Genomic DNA, 22,345 nt, shown 5'->3' with positions numbered 1-22,345 from the left:
TAAATATAAATATATATATATATATAACTATATATTTAGTTATATATATATATATAGTTGAAATAAATTCAAGAACAGGAGAAAGAAGCATATTTTATATTTGTCATTTAAGCATCACTTCTTTGTTGTTGTTAAGCTGGGTTTTCTATTTGAAACACAAGCTGTCTTTACAAAATGAATGACTCTCCCATGTGAACATATAAACCCATAGGTATCTGCAGTCCAGTTGATCACTGGAGACTCTAGGAGCTACATGCATATGCCCTGAGAAGGCCTGTCTGCCTCTCCCTGGAACAGCCCACTGACAGGGCATAAAAGAATGACTAGTCAAAGAACAGCATAATTAGTTGCTAGGAAAACAGCAGTGGGAGTATTAAGTGCGGAGGAGAAGGAAAAAGTGACAGAAGAGCATTATCTTATTTTGTTGAAAACCGTAACAAGATATTAATGCTTTAATCAGTCCCTTTCAAGACATTTCTAAAGGAAGGGAAGGGAACAGACTTTCACCCTCCAAGGACAGCAATGTTATCATCCCTCACTGCCCAGAGGTCTGACCCCAGGGCCTTTCTAATAGAAACCATAGTGGAAGGGACAGTGTAGCTCTAGGCCTAGTCCAAGGGTAGATAGAGCACTGGTTCTTCACCTGGCTGTTCCTGTACCCTGCTGACATGTCACTGGTAGCCAGGGTACCAGGAGAGAATGCATAAATGTCTTCCAACTGCGCTGGGAGAAAACAAACATGGGTTACCCACTCAGTGGTATGCTGGAGTCAGTCTGTACCGACTTGTCAGAGCAACCGACCATCACCCCATCTCTCCCTTCAGTGATGGCATGTTGATAATGTGAAATCAGACACAGCAGGAGTATTTACACCATGGGAATCAGCAACTACCACAAGGAAATGGATAACCAATTTACCATCATACCACTGCTTATTCTAGTGCATAAGGAAGGGATTTGTGCAAGCATATGAAATAGCCATTAAAAGCCTGGACTCTGAAGTCAGGCCTAAATGTGCCAGGTGAGCTCGAAAAACTACTAACCTTCCTAGATTCAGTTTTCCCTTTAAAATAAGAATAATAATACCATTATCTCAGGGTAGCTATAAGGATTGGATTAAATATACAAATATATAAGTAACTCTGTGTGTCTGTGTGTGTGTGTGTGTGTGTGTGTGTGTGTAATAGTGCTATTTGTAGGACCTGGAACACTCGAGTAAAATACTCAGTAAATGTTAGTTATTTCTACCAACATATCACGGAAGACATATCTAGTCTACTACATTGCTGAAGATAAACCATCTCCTATCCTGATCTCTCTGTCCAGGGCCAAGCCTTATGATCCATCTTTCCAGCAGTAACCAGTTGCAGTTTCAATGTTAGTAATGCTGCCCCATTCTGTCCACACTCACAACAACCTATCAACCTATTTCCCGCCTTTCTCCACAGTACAAACGTGAAAGCCTAGAAATAAGGAGAAAGAGCTCTGAGCAGGTAAGATGGTATCACAAGAGGAACCGGTTTAATTTTTGAGTCAATAATACTTAGACTACTGTCTATAACTTTCACTGGATATAATCAGGGTCAATGATTCACAAAGCTTGGTTATCTTCTTCAGGTTATAACAGTCTGCTTAGAAGCAGTGAAGTAGACAACATGAAGTAGAGACCAAGGTGCAGCAAACAAAAAGACAAGGAGGAGTACAGGGTACTTAGAAGGTACTGTATGAAGTCAGCTGCCTTTCTGGGTCATTTTTTGAATCACAGTGCAGTATAATACTTAATATTAAAAATGATGTGGGGCCAGCAGGTGGCGAGGTAGTTAAGGTGCTGGACTATCACACGGCCAACCATGTTTCAAGTCCTGGACCCAGTGGCTTGAAAATCACACCAGACATGTGTGCCCAACATCCCAAGAGGAGTATGGAAGAGAAGGGATTGTGGCATGGCCATCCCCCTGGGAGGTTGGGGGGGGAGTGAGTGCTCACATTTCTTCTCTCTTTTTCTCCAATGAGTGTATGTACCCTATGCCAAAAACCTAAATAAATAAATAAATAAATAAATAAATAAAAATGATGTTTTGGGCCAGCAGGTGGCATAGAGGTTAAGGCACTGGACTCCCACATGGCCGACCACAGTTCGAGTCCTGGACCTGATGGTTTGCTTTCTCTCTTTCTCTCTGGTCAAATTAAAAAAATAATAATAGGGGCTACCAGATGGTGGTTACATTGCTGAACTTCTGCATGGCTGACTGTGGTTCAAGTCCTGGACCTGGTGGCTTGAAAATCTCAGCTAGCATGTGTGCATTCGTGCCCAAGATCCTGGGTGGAAAATAGAAGAGAAAGAACTGTGGCACGACCATCTTTCCCAGGGGGTGGTTTCTCACTTTCCCTCTCACTGTCTGTCTCTCTCTGGTGAGCACACATGCCCTAAGGTAACACCTCTAAAATAATAATAATAATAATTAATAAAATGGAATAATTCTTTAAAAAATTTGATGTACTTGAGGATACCAGAAAAGGTTAAAAGGGTTCATTAGAACTTGTTAACCAAGACAAGGTTTGTGTGTTAGACAATTTCAACATACTTTCTCCCTCCACAATAGCTGAAATGAAAAAGTTCTAGCTATCTATTACTTGGTTTCCCCAGGAATTTAGTCATCCAAGAGAGTTTTCTTCAAACTATTCGACCATGGGACTGTATTCTGACATGTACACAATCCTTGGGCCATTGAGGAGGTAAGTAGGACAGGCCTGGCAAAGGCCGGCTGTCAAATTTGAAGAACTGAAGTACACTGAGATGGTCACTGCTGTTCACTTTTTGAAAGACACAACCATGGCTGTTTATGTCCCACCATCTGATGATATTCATATGTCCATGAGAACTCAGAAGCAAGCCTAGTCGTTTTTTGAGAAAAACAGAATATATTTTTCTTGACTTTAAAAGGCCTAAGAAGTAATTGCCAAAGCTTAAGAGGAATTCTTACAAAATAATGGCTTAAAAAATAATAGATTTTGGATGGGACCAGCAGGTAACAAGGTGGTTAGGGCACTGGACACTCCCACAGGGCTGACCACGGTTCGAGTCCTGAAACTGGTGGCTTACTTTCTCATTTTCCCTCTCTCTCTCTGTGTCTCTCTCTGATAAATTAAGATAAAATGAATGAATAAATGAAATTAAAATAATTCTTTTAAAAAATAATAATAGAGTTTTGAAAACGAGCAAAAGTAGTATGTGCATGCCCAAAGGAACAAAGAAACAGCTGATTGAATCTGTCCCATCAAGAAACTTCCCCAGAGACAGAGAAATTAAATTTTCAATAGTGCTGCTGGCTTGGCAGGAGGAACAGGGAGCCCCTGGGCTTTTCCTCTGAGAAAAGGCTAGGGGCTAAACTACCAAAGCCTAAGAGCAGGACAAGCTCATCTGAAGCTAATTCCCAGCACAGGCAGTTACAGGTAAGAAAAAGCCTGGTAAGTCACATACAGCTGACCAGGCTGAGCTGACAGAGTATGATCAAAATCATACTCTGAGCTTTGGGTAGCAAATGAGACAAAGGGAGAACAAGAGTGTCAGGGAACATAAGACCAAATCCGACAGTGGAGATGCTGAGCATCTTCTAACGTTGTGTCAAATGTTTCTCAGTTCTCGGTGCAAGACACTTATGAGTGATATTCCCCAATTGTCCCATCTATGGTGGATTTACAAATCCAAAGATGTAAACCTGGGAGTGATCCCAGTGAGTCATTCTTTCCGGCTGTGGCTCCCAGGCTTGCCATGGATGGACTTTCAGCATTGCACATGCTCTACTACTCTTCGCACTCCTCCCCCTCTCCACTGGCTAGGAGATGTTTCACCTGTCACACAAACCCTTGAGCCTCAGGTGCACAGCTGCCAACTCAGACCTACCTCCGTGGGGTGCAGTCATCATGGGGGGGAATGATGACGACCTTCACGGTGACGGATGTTCTCAGGAGATCGATCATCTGCTCGTGACTCAGGGTGGCCACTGCCACCTTGCAGATCTCCACCAGGCGGCTGCCCTGCCTCAGCCCTGCCTGCCAGGCATAGCCATAGGGCTCCACGTCTGCCACAATGCCCTCGTAGTTGACATGAAAGCCGAGCTGCCCCAGCCCATTTCTTCGCAAAGTCATCTCCACTGATTCACAGCCTTTTGAAACAAACTAGACAAAGAAATAAAAGATTCTATGGTTTAATGCAATTAAATGGTGGACACAGAACTAGAAAAACACTGCAAGCAGGGTTCTATCAGAACACCCTACTGCCAGTTGAAGAGCCATCTAGTGACTTCCCCTTCATTAGTTGCTACCCATCAGGCCAAAGGGAACATACTTGATGCATGCAGAATTCACTGGCTTCCCTGAAGTTATAAGGCAACTTCTAATGGAGACTACGGGGAGCTGGCAGTGAAGAGAAACCCTACTCTACTATTTGTTTCACTATTAAAAGAATCAAGGCAGGAGATAAACAACTCTTTTCAACAACTACACCCTATCAGCTGGGCTGCAACAGCAGCCACCAAGGCAGGGAAGCATGTCAAGTGCAGATGGGCTTGCAACACAGTAAATAAGTATCTTCCCCACTTGTTCTGCTATTTTGCTAAAAAAAAAAAAAAACTACGGTAAATACAAGTAAGAGATAAACTCTGTGTTGCTTCACATCATCAAGGAAGTTTTCAAAGGAGCCAGTGGGATAGCAAAAGCTTCAGTAACTTAGGACAGTCTCTTTGAAAGAGAAACTGCATACAAGTACATGGAACAAAAGGACTCACCTGCAACCTTTTGACAATCTCTTTGATATCCTCATTGCTAATAAAACTCTCCACTGAAACACATTCTCCTCGTTCATAGAAAATCTTGAGACTGGTGTCAGTTGAAGTCCACCCTATCACATCTCTGCAGGAACAATTGAAAACCACGCTCTTTGTTTCCTGCTCGATGAGGACGATGAACTCATTGGAGATCCCTAAGAGGCAGTCTATTTCCATAGCCTTGTTGTAGTCTTTGGCCCGGACTGCCCACACGATGGCCCCCATGCTACTGAGCTCAGCTCCTGGATAGGGCTTAGACTTTTCCTTCTTCTTAGAGGCCAGAGAGATGAACGGAAACTTGCCAGAAGGGTCGATAGGTGTGTTGGTGACATTCTTTTCTGCTAGATCTTTCAGGTATTCCTGGCGGGTCCGAGTTGCCATAGCCCGGAACTTTTCTGATTTATGAGCAGCATTTTCTGCATTAATCACTTTGGCCAAAAGGAAGTCCCTGAACACATTTGACTTAGGGAAAGTGACCCCTTTAGGAATGGGAGGCCCAAAGGAAGGCACATCTCTGGACCTGGTGACAGCCACACTGAGAGACAAAGCAAAGGATGAAGAAAAAGAGGTGTGTCAATATCTCTTAGTCTCACACATCAGAATAAAATACATTTCTTAAAGACAAAGACATACTTTGGAAGTAATATAAATGCTCATTTTTCCCACTGGAAAGAACATACATTTCTGCTTAATATGAACATGCTTTCTCATATTATGTTGACATTTAGGATTTACAGAAGATAAAATGCTTTTGTAATTCAAAACAAAAAAAGAAAAAAAGCAGTATTTCAAAAAGGTAAAGGTAAAAGCTTATTTTTTCATTTTTAAAAAATGTATTATATTGAGAGAGCAAGATAAGCACCTCTGACAAGGTCTTACCACACCACAATTCCTCCTCAAGTCTCCCAGCTTGCCAGGATCCTGTGTGTGCTCTCAGTGTTTCAGGTCCACTTGGGATCCAAACCCATGGTTGGCCATGGGGCTTCCAGCACCACAAATCAGTATGCTACTACTGCCTGAGCTACCATAGCTGGGCCTTCAAGTAAAATTTTTCTTCTAACATAAAAAACTAAGTATAACTCCAAGGGGATGGGGAGGAGGATCTACCGCAATATTCTGTATAAAGGCATTTTAAATATCTACTGATTGTTTTCAAGGAGAGTTACTATAATCACAAAACTTTGTAGAATTAGCACAGATTCTGTAAGAACCGAAATGTACTCTCCATTTTAGAAAGTACATAAAGCAGACAGTTTGTAATGGAAATATTGGAAGACGCAGTGTATAAAAGAAATGGATTAAGTCTGAAATAAAACTGAACATTATTTGTTGGCCTATGGGTAAGGCATTATGTAACCAGATTATAAACATAATTTTAAAAGGAAAATTGAGTCACAGAAATTATGGTCTTTCCTAATAGTAACAGTGCTTTAAAATGATATTTTTAAACTGAGCTATTCTTTGGTCTAAATTCTTTACTTTTGGTATTTGATTCTGACAATCTATTTATGAGAAAAAATTTTTTCTTTTCTCATTCCTTTAAGCAAGAAAGCTATAAGAAAGCCCATTCCAGTCCTTTCTCTTGAAGACACAATGCTAAACATGGGTCCAAGGGCCATATGAACATCAGTGATAACCTATTATTTTTAGTCTCAAAGAAAAAGATTTAAGTTTCTCCTAGAACAACAGAAATTAAATGAAACCAAGAAACTGTTTTATGTCACATTCCAAGATTTCATGTGAAGACCTCAGCAGAGTTTGAGACAGCTGGAAATGATAATTCTAACACATCAAAAGTCCTTCTTTTCAAATTATTTAAAATACAGATAATTATGCAATTATACTAAATATTAGGAAAAATATAAAATCAGTTTCTTATAAACATCCAGAATAAAAGGAAATGCTAAGAAAATGCATCTTTCAAATGGAAACAAAGAGCTCCACTTTTACTTTTTATTTTTAAAAGGGCTTCCTTTAAGATAGCCAGCTTTGGAGTCCACAGGTGGTGTGGTGGTTAAAGCACTGCACTCTCACATGGCTGACCACGATTCGAGTCCTGGACCTGGAGGCTTTCTTTCTTACTTTCCATCTTTCTCTCTCTGGTCAAATTTTAAAAAATAAGTAAAAATAAATAAATTTAAAAAAAAGATTACTTTTCAAAAAAGAATTATTTCTTGGCCGGCAGGTGGCATTGTGGTTAAGGCACTGGACTTCCACAGTGGCTTGAAAATCACACTGGGCACATGTGGATGAGTGCCCAAAATCCTGAGAGGAGAACGGATAAGAAGGGATTACAGCAGGGCCATCCTCCACAGGGGATTATTTCTCACTTTCCTTCTCTCTGTCTCTCTGGCAAGTGCACCTGCACTATGGCAAAAACAAACAAAAAAAACTTTAAAAAATTCTTATAAAAATGGGATAAATAATAAAAATCAGCAACATGAAGATACAAACTATATTTTTAGAAAAATGGAAAATAACACTATCAGAAGATGCTCTGGTATGGCTTATTTTTTGCTTTTCAGAAGTTTATTTTTTTCAAAAAGGACTACCTCGTAGTCCATTTTGTGACAAAGAAAGGTGGCAAGTTACATCCATTATCTAACTGGAGAAGAGAAGACACAGAAACCTCCATATGCATTATGGCCTAATTATATCAGTATTAGGAAGGCAATTTTTCTTGTCTATTGTGAGCTGTCTGGCATGAATGCTGACAGCTGTATAATTTGAATTTGATCTTTTTTTTTTTTTCTTTTAAAGTCAGGCAGAGATGCCGAAATCCAGATTTGCGAGATTTTCTAAGAAGAATCCTGTAAGGATCCAGAAATATTTAATACCTTTCATTTTTAAATTGGTAATTTCTTCTCTTGTTAATTTCACTAAAATTGTTTTTTTTGTCATCAAACAGCTATGATTTCATTTCAAATAAGCAAAGGAAAAGGCTTAGCAGGGGGTACAATTATGAGCACCATCTATCCACTTGCCCCTTAAAAAAAAAAAATCACCGGCTTTCTATAAATCTATTTATTAACTGATAGAACTTTAGACAAACATATACTGAAAACCCACCAATAATTAGAAGCCTCTAGAATGAACAGTGAAAGCAAGAACTGAATCCATAACATATAATTATCAATGATTCACCATGGTAGGGAGGTAAGCGATACAGACGCTAAGATCAGCTTCACATCATTAGAAATAGAATCCTTACAGAAGAAGAAAGATGAGGAAGATGATACCCTAGAATGCTCTTTTCAAATAAAGGGTCTTGTTTTAGATAAATCTAACTTTTCAAGGTTCCTACAAGGTTAGAAGCTCATTAATTTAGATGCCACGAATTCTGAACTCTAGATAATAAGGCCTGGTTTAAACTAAATAGACTATTTTGCATCCATAAGAAAAAAATGCCTTTCTAGAATTTCAGCTTGTTTTATAGAGAGTTCTTAAGATATGTCGTTAAATGGGAACAAAAAAAAAAAAAAAAAAAAAAGATATGTTAGTTATAAATGGTACCTTATTATTATTATTATTTTGGCGGGGGGAGGGATTCTGCTTTTCTTATTATTATTATTATTTTGGCGGGGGGAGGTATTCTGCTATAGGGCATGTGCACTTGCTAGAAAGAGAGATAGAAAATGAGAAATCACCCCTCAGGGGGGATGGCCATGCTGCAATCCCTTCTCCTCCATTCTCCTCTCGGGATCTTGGGCACGCACGCACACGCGCCCGGCGTGAGTTTTAAGCCGCCGGGTCCGGGACACGAACCGCGGTCGACTACGTGGGAGTCCAGCGACATTAGAGTTCTTAAGATATGAGCCATTACGCCATCTGCTGGTCCCAGTACTTGAAATTTTTAAAAGCAGATTTCAAAGAGCCTCTGATTAACGATTCTTAGCCTAGTTTGCAATACTGTATCTTCTTAGAAATATCCATTCTTTACAGTTATTGCCAGGCCTCATCTACTCAGCATGTCTGAGAACTAGGATGCTCTATCCAAGGAGGTTAATAAGATGACAGACAACAGAAACTCAGAGGTAAAACAGTTCAGGAAAGTTATCAGAAGACAACTTGGAGAATTCAGTGTTCTCTAAACTCCTCCAATAAAACATTGTGTTTCATCTTAAACTTCACCTTGATTTTGTAATTTACGGAAGGATATTTTGTTTAACATAAAAACATGTTCTCTCTCCAAAATCTGTGAGTACAACTGAGGAACTAGAAAAGTGTCCTGTGGTCTGATGTATTTCTGAACCTCTCATTTGAACAGCTGGTACGAATTCTTCAGTTTTCCAGGAAATAGACACAAAGAAGAACAAAGCGATTTGCTCAGAATTGTCGTAGAGAGTCAACATTGGAATTTAAGCTTCTGGGCAGCAAAGAGAACACTCTATGGCAAGACTACACTTATTCCCTCTGAAGAAAAGTTTTAAAACCTCCCACTCCTGGGGTGCTTGCTAAGAGGAACCATCAGCCTGAGTCAAATGGCCAAAGAGACCACCACAGGACTGCCCCATCTGACTTGGGCCATGTTAACAGATGATGTCAGCATCAAATGGATGAATAATAGGTCTTGAAACTCAAGCCAAACTCATACATAGGATGCTCCAGAGATACCTGAAGAGAAGCCTCCGTGGACAAAAAGAGATGGAGACACTTGAATTTTGAAAGCACATGGCAACAGCCATCAGTAACAATTCCAACCCAAACTTTAAGGCAAAGTGACACAGAAAACACCAAAATGAGAAGGAAGCTCTCCTTTTATATAGCCTGGATCAGATTGCTGGCTTGAGCTTTCCAAGGAAGCAGACCAAGGCAAAGAATAGGAAAATTCAGTAGCAGAAGAAAAATGTGCCTGTCATTCCTTCCCAGGGCTATCTTTCAATTCCTAATCCACTACTGTCCTATGTTGAGATGAACAATGAGTATGTCAAAGGCTCAAAAGTCCAGATACAAGACCTGCTAAAAGCCACAGCTAGTGGATTGAGTCCTCTGCTGGGCAAGTGCAGAGAGCTACTGGCAACTCTTTTAACTATGGCATTTTATATTTAGTTCTGGGAGGTCAAGGACACCCCCTTCAGAAAAGAAAAGCAGGAATTCATCAGATGGAGGAGTGGGGTGAGAGAAGAGGCATCCCTGTCCTGAGAGCAGAGGCAGAGCACTATGTTCTAGGGGGTGGAAATAACTTCCCAAGAGTGAGGTAGGGGCGGGGTGAGGCACTGGTAAAGCTGCCAATACAGCCCGAGGCATGAGAGGCCAGACTCGGAGGATCCCAGGCTATGCCAGGGAGCCTGAGCCAGGGAGCGGTTTTAAACACTGAGTGACAAATTCAGGTTTTTGTCAGTTACACTGATGCTGATTAATTATGGCTTGTAATAGACCTTCGGAACAGAATTTCTACCACTTGACCCACTTTGATTCTTTTAACATCTTAGCTGAAGCTTGCAAATTCATTCATTCATTTTCCTTTTATGACAGAGGTAGCAAGAGGGGAAATGGGAGAGGGAGGACAGAAATAGGTATTTTGGACATCTTACTATATCACAATCCAGCCTCTCAAGCTAGGACTACGGGTACACACAAGCATGCTAATGTGTTTGGGTTGGCCCAGGAACTGAACCCCCAGCTGCCCAAGTGATTTCCAATCTCCCGAGTGGTGTCACTATCCGTGCACCACTGCAGCTACGCCTATTCTATTTTTGTTTTTATTTTCGTTTATGCTTTGTGTGTTTAAGAGAAAACAAGATGAACGTGGCACGCACCACATTCCATGCCTATGCTAGCCACTTCTCTGTGGGATTTTAAATGGATGTCAAGCAAGTTTCTAATGCATAGAAAAGGAAATTTAAGATACAGGAGGTTTAATGATGCGGTCTAAGTCCCATTGCTTTTTATGCATTATATCATACAGAATCCTATCCACATTTATTAAATTTTAACCACTGACCATGGAAACCTTTCTGAAAAGAGCAAGAGATACTTTTATCTTCTTAAACATAGCTACTAACCACAATTCAACATTAGTTTTGGAAACTGGGATCATTATTACAACTACTTATTAGCATCTTAGTTTTAATATTAATAATTCCTTAGGGGCCAGAGAGTGGTACAGTAGAAAAACACAACGTTCTGCAAGGCTGACCAACACGGAAGAGCTCTCCCTGGTATCCTGTGCCCAGTTTCTGGGGCTGGCTGAAGCTGGGGGTGCATTGTGGTACCAACACCATGTTGGGAGGTACTGTCTCTTGCTCATGGAAGAAATAAATACTTAATTTTTTTTCTTTAATTTCATTAAATAATGAGTCTCAATTTGCAGTTGTTTGAGAAGTCCTAAGATTTTTCTTTATAGTTTTTTTGGGGTCTAAATTAGGATCCAAATAAGGTCAGTATATTTTAACTAATTAATTTTTTCTTGTTCTATAGATTCTCCTGCCCTTCTCTAACTCTTTTATTTCTTGTACTTTATTTGGTGAAGCTATTAGGCTGTTGAATTTTGTTCACTACAACTATGTTCCTCTGTCTTTTGTATGTCCTGTAAATTGCCATGTCTAGAGGCTTGACTGGATTCAGATTTAATTTGGGGAGGGGAGGGGACAGGGCTGATTTATGGTGAGGTTGTATTCTTCCATTACGAGGCACTCATTTGTCTCTTTCTCCAATATCTGCAGACTTGGATGATCAATCCCAGATCTAGTAATTTATTAGTTATTGAAAAATGATACTCTGAGCTGTGTTTTTACAAAGCAAAGCCCTCAAGGGGGTAAGTGAAGTATATTTGGCCGTTTGCCCCCAAACCAAATGACCTGCGCTTATTGACTTTGTATCTCTAATGTGGCCGTTTCTCTGCACCTCTTCCCTTAGTAGTCACATATTGATGTTTTCAGCATGTGCTTGCCATTCACAGCTCCTTCATCTTTTTTGATTTGTTGCTTCTAATCTGTTCTATCAACTGGGGCCAGGCAATTAAGTTCACTGTAATGATACAAACACAATAACAGAGACCAGAGGGCTCGTTTAACAGCTATGGGATAAGCTCTAGCAGGCACACTGAGTGACTGATTTCTGGGTCCTTGGCTATGTCATGACTATTCAAGGTTAACTGGCCTCTGGGCATTCATCTGAATTAGTCAATTTTTCCTCTATAGACTTTCCATTCCCTAGAGAGATCTAACACCACATTACTTTCAGACCTTATCTCTGGGTCCCTTATAGAAATTTTTCTCTCTTTATTCTCCTGTTATATCCCGGTGCCAAGCACATATATGACAAGTGTTGAACAGAGAACTAGTGACGAGTAAATGAGTTAACAACAACCTTCAAATATATCTGCTGTGTACAAATTACCTTGCATGGTAAACCTGACGAATTTCCTTAAAACTGAATTTCTACTGTGTTATTTTGATGGCTCAACATTCCAAAGGTTTCTGCTGCCCGGTTATCCTTCCCACATTACAGACCTTCTTCCTGTCTCTGTCATCTCCCTACCTGTCTCTATGTCTCTTGTCCACACCACTGACCACGCCTGGAACTCTCTCTACTATTCTCACGGACTCCCATCCATCTTCACTTTAAAACACAGACTAAATCCTATTTTCTCAGTTTAATATCCTTATCATTTCAACCTATATTGACCCTACACTTCCCCATGCTAATATAGCAAGGAGTTCCCGTAAAAAGCAACTTTTCCACTTTCCACAGTTAAAGCACTAAGTAGGTGTAAATAAGTAATTACATGAGGATTTGTGGTGGAGATACTTGACACCAAGAGGATTTAAAAGACAAAAAGTGTTTGAATGATTCCAGCTACAACACTTAGGATAAAGCTAAATTAAATGAATGAAATCAGTATAAATCAATGAAACTCTAAACTTTTCCACCTAAAAGTACCTTTAGTGAAAGAGGCTTCTAAGTTTATATCCCCTAGTAGAGAGTGGTTATGGTATGAGAAAACTCACCAGTATGAAACGTTTTTTGAAGATCTATGTTTTATCATAAAATTAGTACAAATTTTCAAACTATTTAATAATAAATTGACTGTCATTAGAAAATAAGCTTCTCTTCACTTTTCCCCAACATTAGAAGTTATAAGAATAGTGCCTATTTAATCCTTCCAGCACCTCCTGACACCATCACATATGCCAGAAACTGTGCCTACTTCATTTAAGGATGGAGAAAAATCAAAGATAAAGTGTAAGACAGAAAAACGTCACTGCTTTGTAAGTTTATGATTTTTTTTTCATGATGCTACAAAGGAATATGTTCTCCAGGATTTATAAAAAAGCCATAATTCACAGTTTAAAAGCAGTGTGTTGGGCCTTGGAAGAAATGTGGCAACAAATGAGGCAACTTGCCCATGTGTCATGGGCAGAGGTATTCGGTGTCCAACTTGCAGCTTCACATGAGAGAGTTAAAGAGGTGACAGATTAAGAAGAGAGAGACAGTAAAAATCATGGTTTTCAGGAAGGAGGTGGTAAGAATCAGGCAGCAAAGGGCTACGATGCCTGCCCTCCTTACAGTCTGTTTAGATGTGAGCTGTTCATTATGGTAGCCGCTGATCACATGCACCTTTCAGAGACTACGTGCTTGATAAAAGGCTTCACTGTCAGGGTTTCCACCCCCTGATCCTAGGAAACGTCCGACCTCCCTGGTCTTGGGTGGTCAACAGGATTACTGAGTAGTTCTGCAACAGCCTCAGTGTCAGGAACAAGGACTACAAAGAGTCAGCTTCCGTGGCATGTCAGATAGGCAGCACACGGCATGGTTAGGAGGGTGGGCTCTAGAATCAAATTTACTGAGATTTGAATCTCTTTATGACCAGTACAAACAGCTGATCTCAGGCAAGTTACTCACTACTGAGTGCTTAAATTGTGTCATTTGTAGAAAGGTATAAAAACAGGATCTCAGGGCCAGTGTGGCACAGCATCAGGATACAGTGCTCTGTGGGGCACTCTCACATGGAAGGGTTCTCAGTTCAAGTTAACAGACTTCCCTGAGTACATGATCTGGGGCTGGCTGGGGGCTGGGGATTGACGGCAGCCTTGGGACCCTGTTGAGGGTTCTTTTTCTCTTGCTCACTCATAGAATAAATGAACACACACTCACACGTGCACACACACACACATGTACACATACACACACACACAAAACAGGGCCTGCTCCATGGCCTGGTGTTTGAGGCTACTAGATCCCATATAGCTGACCTCTCGGTTACAGTCCTGGTCCCAGCAGCTGGAGAAACATGCTGGGTACAGGCACGTGCATGCCCCAAATCCCAAAAGGAAAGACAGATGAAAGAGAAGGGTCTGCAGTGTGATCATTCCTTATGGGGGACGCTTTTATTTCTCTCTCTCTCTCTGGTGAGCAAAAGTACCCTCCAGCAAAAAGAAAAAAGAAAACTAGTATCTACAGGTTTTAAAGACTGAATAAGGTCACACAGGTAGGTTTACCACAGGAGCTCAGCACGTGCCGTTACTGTGATACCTACAAGGAGGGGCACTGGGCAGTAGTCCAAAGAAACCTTTATCCGTTTTGTTCTCTAAATTATGCTGGCTTTACTTCTAGAATTAACTCATACTACCCCTAGAATTAGATAGTGGTAGATCTTACAAACCAATTGTCAGTCAGTGTTGGCCACTCTCTGTGTAGGAAACCGTTAAAAGAAAAAAATAGCAAATTTAATTGAGTGGAGTTTTAATTGAGCACATTTTTAACACGATTTGAATTGTGCAGCTATCGCTGACCAACTTCTGGACACTCTGCATAGCCTCGTGGTCACACAGTATTTAAGTTCTGGAAAAGGAAATTGACGTGTACAGGAATGGGAAAGTGATGTACAAAAACAGAAGTGATGAGGTGGAGAAACAACTTGAGTTGGTTACATTTCAAAGTTTGTGGGATAAGCAGATGGCATAATGGTTACATTGCTGGACTGCCAGGTGGTTGACCAGGGTTCAAGTCCTGGACCTGGGGGCTTAAAACTCACATGGGACACATGTGCATGTGTGCCCAAAATCCTGAGAGGAGAATGGAGCAGAGGGGATTGCAGAGTGGGGAGTGATTTCTTGCTTTCTGTCTCTCAGGCAAGTGCACATGCCCCGTAGCAAAAATCACTCTTAAAAATAAAAAAGTTTGTCTACATTAACACAGTCCAAAAGGCAGGATGCCTGTGATTAACTGAAGTCTAGCTGCCGTGAATGGCTGTAACCTAGCAAGAAAGAAAAAAATAATGAGGGCGCAATTTGTTTACAGAAACCAAGTAGGAGTATGGAGGCTTTTCCGATATTCAACAGAAGCTATCTTACTTCATAAACAAATACCCAAAATGAATAAAGGCTAACCATCTAAACTTTAAGAATGAAACGACATGCTAAGTTTTCATATTTTTGAAAACATTACCCAAATGCTAGAGCATCCTTACACATCTTGGCACTACACCAACATCAGGCCAGCCCTCCAACAGCCACCTTGTAAAGACCTCTGCAGACAGGCTGGAATTCTGGTACTCGTGAGACTAGGTCTCTGACAAGTGACACTGGAACAATTTCAACAAATGCTTAATAAAGCATCAGAATGCCTCTAAGATTATAGTCAGGAAAGTTATAGTGAATCAAGGAAGTCCTTAGTAAGAGTCTGGACTTCTTAAATAGCAATATATATTTTTAAATGAACTTCTTTATTTATTATGATTATTTTACTCTGCTCTTTGCCATGACCAAAAAAAAAAAAAAATGTAATTAGCAGTATGAATAATTAGTTAGATGGTGACCAGATGGTACAAATGAAGGACACCACCTAAGGAGGAAGTGCAAATGGAAACAGCAGGTGTCTAACCAACATGTCTGGGGAATGTCAATGCCATCAGGTTACATCACCGTGTGAATCCGGCCATCCACATGCACAAGGACAAAAACACTAGTAAGAGACTTCCCATCGCCACTTCAGGAAGCAGAGCGGGGTGAACGCTCTGGCCAATAACCAGCCACAGTCTACCCAGCCTCTGCTGTGGTCCCAGTACATACCTGTAACAGACACTGTCAGTGCACGGGTTATGGGCCCTGACAACGACAAAAACGTGCTGAAAGTGGGATCGAATATTTTTTGGGCTGAATGGCTGTGCGCCAGGCTCTTGGAAAACAATTGTCACAATATCATTCCCAATGTGCCGTTTCCGTAGGAGCTGCAAGAGAAAATAAACAACCAACCTAAATAAATGACAATGTGACACTTTTTTCTCCTTAATTCCCTTATGGAACTGTATTTAAAACAGATCAGTACAACATTAGGGTAAGTAATCTACACAGTCATTGTCAATATGTTAGCCTGCCTTATTATTCCTTCCAAAGAAGAATACTAAAATTAATATTCTAAAATTTGCATAAACGATATAGCCATTCAAATGCATCTAACCAATATCTGGTATATTACGCCAAGTCCCAGCATCTCCAAATCCTCAGTTTCCATAACAACAGTTTTGTTCATTTTCATATAAGGAACTTTCCACAAGGAAGATTTTTAGACATGAGAAAGGCTGAAATAATTAAAATGCAATTTATGTTCCAGTTTAATTGGTTTCATTTAAAGAAAATGTGGCTACAGTGTTTTTTGATGTACTTTTTGTGTCACAAGCCAGTAATATAGAAATTAATAATATTCTAGTATGTTGTAACACTTTAAAAGCAGGTTAAATTCCAAGTTTAAACAGCTTCTTTAATTACAGTGAAGCTGCTTGGGACCACCTTCTGTTTCACACTAAAGGAGTTTTGAATGGGTGTCTTTCAAATTCAGACACCTTAATCATCCTAGACCACTGCCTTTTCAGGAGGTTTGTATAAGGTAGTTTAATTCAGCTGTGTAAAGAAAAACTGAGTGATAGTTTTCTTACAGTTAGTTTATAGAGGCTCTTGAAAGAGAAAAACAACGAAATGTGACATTTATATAAAGTATCCATTAGATGTAAGCTTGCACTTACAAAACTCATATTTTAAAATCCTCTAGTGACATTAAGGCACACAAATTACATATCAATAAAATCAGTGATCTAGCATTGGCTGCCAGCTGTAAGAAACAAAAGCCTTTTAGATTAGGGCTGAGAATTGGGAATTAGAATGTTCAGGAAATGTACTTTTAACCTCAGAAATTTGAAAGCATCCCAAATGATAGAGATAGGATAATTTGATAATAAATTATAGGGATGCCTTCTAATGAGGCAGCTTACTTTATTTCTAAACATGACATCTAATCACATCTTATGGAATAAAGGATGGTCTGTATTAATTACTATACAAAATATACCAATAATTAAAGATTATTAAGCAGGCGAGCAGGAGGCACAGTGGTTAAGGTGCTGAACTCGTACATCGTTGACCATGGTTCAAGTCTTAGACCTGGCAGTTTGCTTTCTCACTCCTCCCCCCAGCCTCTCTCTGGTGAGCACATGTGCCCTATAGCAAAATTTCAAATGATCGAAATGAATAAAATAAATACAATTTTTTAAAAAAGAGATATTTTTGTTGTAGGGCGTGTGCTCGCTAGGGAGACAGAAAGACAGAAAGCAAGAAATCACTCCCCAGGGGGAATGGTCACACCACAATCCCTTCTCTGCCATTCTCCTCTTGGAATTTTGGGCACGCACACACACATGCCCAGAGTGAGTTTTTAGCCACCAGGTCCGGGACTTGAACCACAGTCAACTACGTGGGAGTCCAGAGATGTAACCATTATGTCATCTGCTGATCTCAATTTAAAATTCTTTAAAAAGGTTATTAATCTACTCAAGATCTCGGATATCCCAAACAAATACTATTTATCTACTTATTTTATCATTCTTGCATAGATGGTAGAATTGTCTTTTTTTGTACAGTGTCCTTCTTTTTTCAAAATATGGCTTGATTAGAAAAATTAATATCTTAATATGGACCCAAACAGAAACAAATCCATTTATCCATCTCACACTATATATAATAACATTTATAATATTTTTATAATGTAAAAAGATTTTAAAAGCAACACTTTTTTTTATTAATGCATAAAATAATCTACATAGAAGAAAATAAGGTCTTTGGCCAGTTGCATGGCCTAGTGGTTAAGGTAGCTGGAGCCCACATGGCCAACTGCACAATTCAAATCCCAGGTCTGGTAGCTTGAAAAGTATGTTGGACACAGGTGTGCCCAAATTTCCAACAAGAGGAAGAAATGAGGAGAAGGAACTGTAACATGACCACACTCCATGGAAGATGTGCGAGGGGTGTTCTCTCTCTACTCCCACCCTGTTTCTGTCTGTCTCTAGCGAGTGGTCTTTGGTGAAAGAGAGAGAGAGAAAGTACTGTTATATTTTTTTGTCTACTGACAGGCCACACTAAGAAGTCTAGTGTATCTTTCTTAGCATAGTGTCCTTTTCTCAGAGAAATCAAGACCTTTGAGCCAGAAGGTGATGTGGTTAAGGTGCTAGATTGGCACATGATCAGCCATGGTTTCAGTCCCAGACCCAGTGGCTTAAAAAAATCACACTGGGCACATGTGCGTGTCCAAAATCCCAAGAGGAGAATGGAGGAGACGGGCCTGCAGTGCAGTGATACATCCCCACTGAGGGGTGATTTCTCACTTTCCCTCTCCCTACCTCTCTCTCTCTCTATGGAGAGCACACGTGCTGTACAACAAAAGCCATTAAAAAAAAATAAAACCTTGGAATTTATACAAAACAAATTGTCAACAAAATCCAGATCAGGAAGTTTATCTTAAAACAGGCTTATTTCAGATTGACAGCTGATTCTTTGCTTTGCTTCCTATTGTTGATTACCTTGGTTATCATGAAAGGCAAAATTCTGCCACTCAGATTTCTGACTTAATCAAACCTAAAGTGAAGTGCTAGATTAGATCTAACGCTGTGTGGTTAAATTCTGTGAAAGAGGACGTGATTCATTGTGCAGCTGCCTGTGTTCTGTTAGAACAACAATGGACAATAACAAAAATCTATACCCATATTAAGGTCAGCAGTAAAACCTGACTGCTCATGTTTGAAACAGCTATTGAAAGGGGAGTTTTGTTAGCTCTCTTGTCCTTTTAAATTTCAGTTTGGGCCCAGCTGGGTGACCCAGGCAGTAGGGGAACTCTGTGTGATGCTGGAGCCAAATGAGAAGGCTCAGACTGTGCATTCTGGGTTGTCTTGAGCATGCCAGACATGCCTATGGATGTACCCATGATGTTGGTTGGCTTGAAGGCATAAGGGGAGATTGCAGTGTGGTGAGACCCTATTGAGCGAACCTGTCTCTTTTTCTCTCTCAATAAATAAACTTCAAAAAACCCTTCAGTTTGGCATCATTTATTTCTAAATATTTTTAAGGCCCAGCATAGATGGCACAGTATGTAGTATACTGAACTACAGGGCGGGAAGCCACATGACCAACCATGTAGTCAGATGTCTGGGTTAGCTGAAATCTCACTGGCTGCATGCACAGGCACCCAAGATCCTGACAAGCTGAAGGGTCAGGTAAGGGGATTGTAGCATGACAAGAACCTGTGGGTGGTACCCTCTGCCCCTCTCTCACATGTATACACATGCACATACACACACACACACACACTCACACAATTACTTAAAAAAATAATATTTTTAAGTAATTACCACATCTTATCTAAAACAACACTGACAGTTTCTATTTTGCTCTGTAACAATTTGTCTCTCAGTTTCCGAATCTTTCTAGCTCACATTTTAGTAATTAGGCACTGTGCTTTTAAAGAAAAACTGTATGGCATGCTCACACACAATCATTATTTATGTTCTTTGCTATCTCCTGATGAACATGTTAAGAAAGAATATTGTTCTGAGATTCCACTGACATTTATTTTGACTCTTCTGCAAGTTAGTATACTTAACCTCCTTTGAAATGCCTGCTTTGTGCAGAGGCCTCCTGAGATGAAACTTCACCCACTGTTACATGTTTTTTGCAATCCTGTGGAGTCATCTAATCACCATGATTTCAACTTGTTCACTTCAGATTTCATGAAAACCTCAATCCCCGTGGGTGAAAAGTAAATGATTAATTCACAAAGCCATCCAGCTGGCTGTTAACCTAGAATCTGTGTCTCTTCATTTGTTTTCAGCTCATTTGCTATTCCTTACTTCCACAAAGCACAAAGCTTCCTGCTGCTGTGACAGGTGCAACACTAAATTCTGGCTTAAGATTTTATAAACTTACCACTTAGGCTTCTGGGGGAAATGAAACTAGGGTGAAAACACAGATCACACAGGCTCTTACCTGTTGCTTGTTGTTAGGCGTGTATGGCAGCATGGTAGAGACATGAAACATAATTTCATAGTCTTTGTATGTTGTATACAGAGAATGGGTTCCAGTGGAGTCAGCTGCAGTTAAAAAATACACACATATAATGATGAGATGACTGTACAAATAGAAAAAAACATTATTCATTGAAGAGAAATATCTCAAAAAGAAAGAAAGAAAGAAAGAAAGAAAGAAAGAAAGAAAGAAAATGATTTAGGATAAAAAGGTCCTAAACAAGACCAGATAAAGAAAAAAAAGAAAGAAAGAAAGAAAGAAAGAAAGAAAGAAAGAAAGAAAGAAAGAAAACGATTTAGGATAAAAAGGTCCTAGACAAGACCAGATAAGACTTATTCTTACCCAATTTTTTTTTTTTGGGTACCTGAGGTTTGGCAGAATACTGAAGCCTATGAATTGGATCCCTTCTCAGAATAATATTTCTAAGTGTACAATATAAAATATGTAAGATTTCAAAAGAAATGAGTTATACTGAAAACGCCAATCAAATAAAACTATGATTTGCACAAGACCTACAAAATTTATATTAGAAAAATTAGCAGCTGGTTAATAATTACTGTAATTTTAAAGGTGCTGCTCAGGACAAGCAATATTGTAGGATACCTGCAACAATAAATAATATTAAAATATCTGGGCTTTGGGAGGCCAATAGATGGCGTGGTGGTTAAGGTGCTGGATTCACATATGGCTGATCGCTGTTCAAGTTTTGGATATGGTGGCTTGCTTTCTCACTTTCTTTTCCTCTCTCTCTCGCTCTAGTGAGTGAACATGCCCTATAACAAGTTTTAAAAAATAATAGTACTTGGGAACCAGCAGTTAGCGTAATGCCTATGTTGCTGGACTCCCACGTAGTTGACCGTGGTTCGCATCCCGAACCCGGTAGCTTAAAATCCACACGAGGCGCATGTGCATGCGTGCCCAAGATCCTGAGAGGAGAATGGAGGAGAAGGGTTTGCGGCGTGGCCATCCCCTCTGGGGGGTGATTTCTCGCCTTCTGTCTCTCTGTTGCTCTTTTGTCTGTCTGGCGAGCGCACGTGCCCTATAGTAAAAAACCTCTCAAAAAAAAAATTAGGAAAAATAATAGTACTAAATGAAATTAAATAAATAGTTCTTTTGAAAAAATCTGTGTTTTCTATTGGCAATGAAATCACAAATGAGGGTTAGGTTTAATACACTACTGTAGCCTATGTTTATAATTGAAGAAGAAGCTAAATTTCAATTTGAGATCAGTGAAAATAAATATAAAATGATTTTCCAATCAAGTTTATAGATTCCCGAATCCTGTCCGCAAACATTAAGCTAAGATCCCCCCCTTTTTAAGAAATCATCCCCCCCGCACCCCCAAGGAGATGATCACACTTCAATCCCGTCTCCTCCATTCTCCTCTTGGGATTTTGGGCATACATGCACATGTGCTGAGTGTGAGTATTAAGCCACTGGGTCTGGGACTCAAATCGCGGTCGACTACATGGGAGTCCAAAGACGTAACCATTATGCCATGGTTCTGCTGGTCCCAAGAACCCCTTTTTTAATACTTCCATTTCAAGCAAAATGATGGTAATTTAACCAAACTATAACACTATGGAGGAATGTAATAATGGCAGCGTCTGAGAATTCTTTTAAAGGCTTAATTGTGTATTATGTAGTCATTTTCCTTAACAAAAACCTAACTCGACTGCCTTAATCATTAGCAAAGCTTCAGAATCACTGTGCTCACAAATAACTGGAAATCAGAGGAGAAAATTAGTAGCCACCCACTGAAAGGGTCTATCTGCTTAACTTGAAGGATCTGGACCTACAGGTTATAACAAGCAGTACATTCATTCTGGGTAAACTTAAAGCTTCCATCGGCCTTATTTTCTGAGGAACAAAACACTTTACTATGTTTCAGAGATGGCTCTGTAAGACAAAGCCTCTTGCAAATACCAAAATGCAGTATTCCTCAAAATTCAGAATGCACATTGTCACCAAGGGAGTTCAAAAGGCAAATTCCTAGGCCTCATCCCCAGAAATACTGCTCGGTACCTATGGGACCTCTCACAGAAAAATCTATTTTTAGTAAATACCCTAGGTAACTAACGCAGGAGCTCCACTGCCCCTAAGAACTGCTCCTAGAATAGACTACAACCCTGATTTCCAGATAGCTTCCTAAAAATGTCCTAGAGTCCAGAGTTTTAAGTTTGAGCCTGGGGAAGGTGTTTTCTTCTGAAGTCAACATAAAATACAAAG

At 39.9% G+C, this 22,345-nt stretch overlaps 1 protein-coding gene across 8 annotated transcripts in view; it reads right to left on the bottom strand.

Annotated features, from left to right (window-relative positions):
• SIPA1L1 (signal induced proliferation associated 1 like 1) overlaps positions 1-22,345 on the bottom strand; it is a 413,451-nt gene that overhangs the window by 78,402 nt on the left and 312,704 nt on the right. For all 8 annotated transcript variants that reach the window (XM_006167962.3, XM_006167963.3, XM_006167964.3 and 5 more), the window contains 4 exons: positions 20,078-20,181; positions 15,842-15,999; positions 4,788-5,361; positions 3,905-4,179 (listed from right to left, as the gene is read on the bottom strand). In XM_006167962.3, coding sequence (XP_006168024.1) covers positions 3,905-4,179; positions 4,788-5,361; positions 15,842-15,999; positions 20,078-20,181 — 1,111 coding nt within the window. The remainder of the gene's footprint in view (positions 1-3,904; positions 4,180-4,787; positions 5,362-15,841; positions 16,000-20,077; positions 20,182-22,345) is intronic.

The sequence above is a fragment of the Tupaia chinensis genome, unplaced genomic scaffold, assembly GCF_000334495.1.
Source record: "Tupaia chinensis unplaced genomic scaffold, TupChi_1.0 Scaffold145367_1, whole genome shotgun sequence".
Lineage (NCBI taxonomy): Eukaryota > Metazoa > Chordata > Mammalia > Scandentia > Tupaiidae > Tupaia > Tupaia belangeri.
Note: the sequence above shows the minus strand (reverse complement) of the source record. Positions and strands in the feature narration are given on the sequence as shown.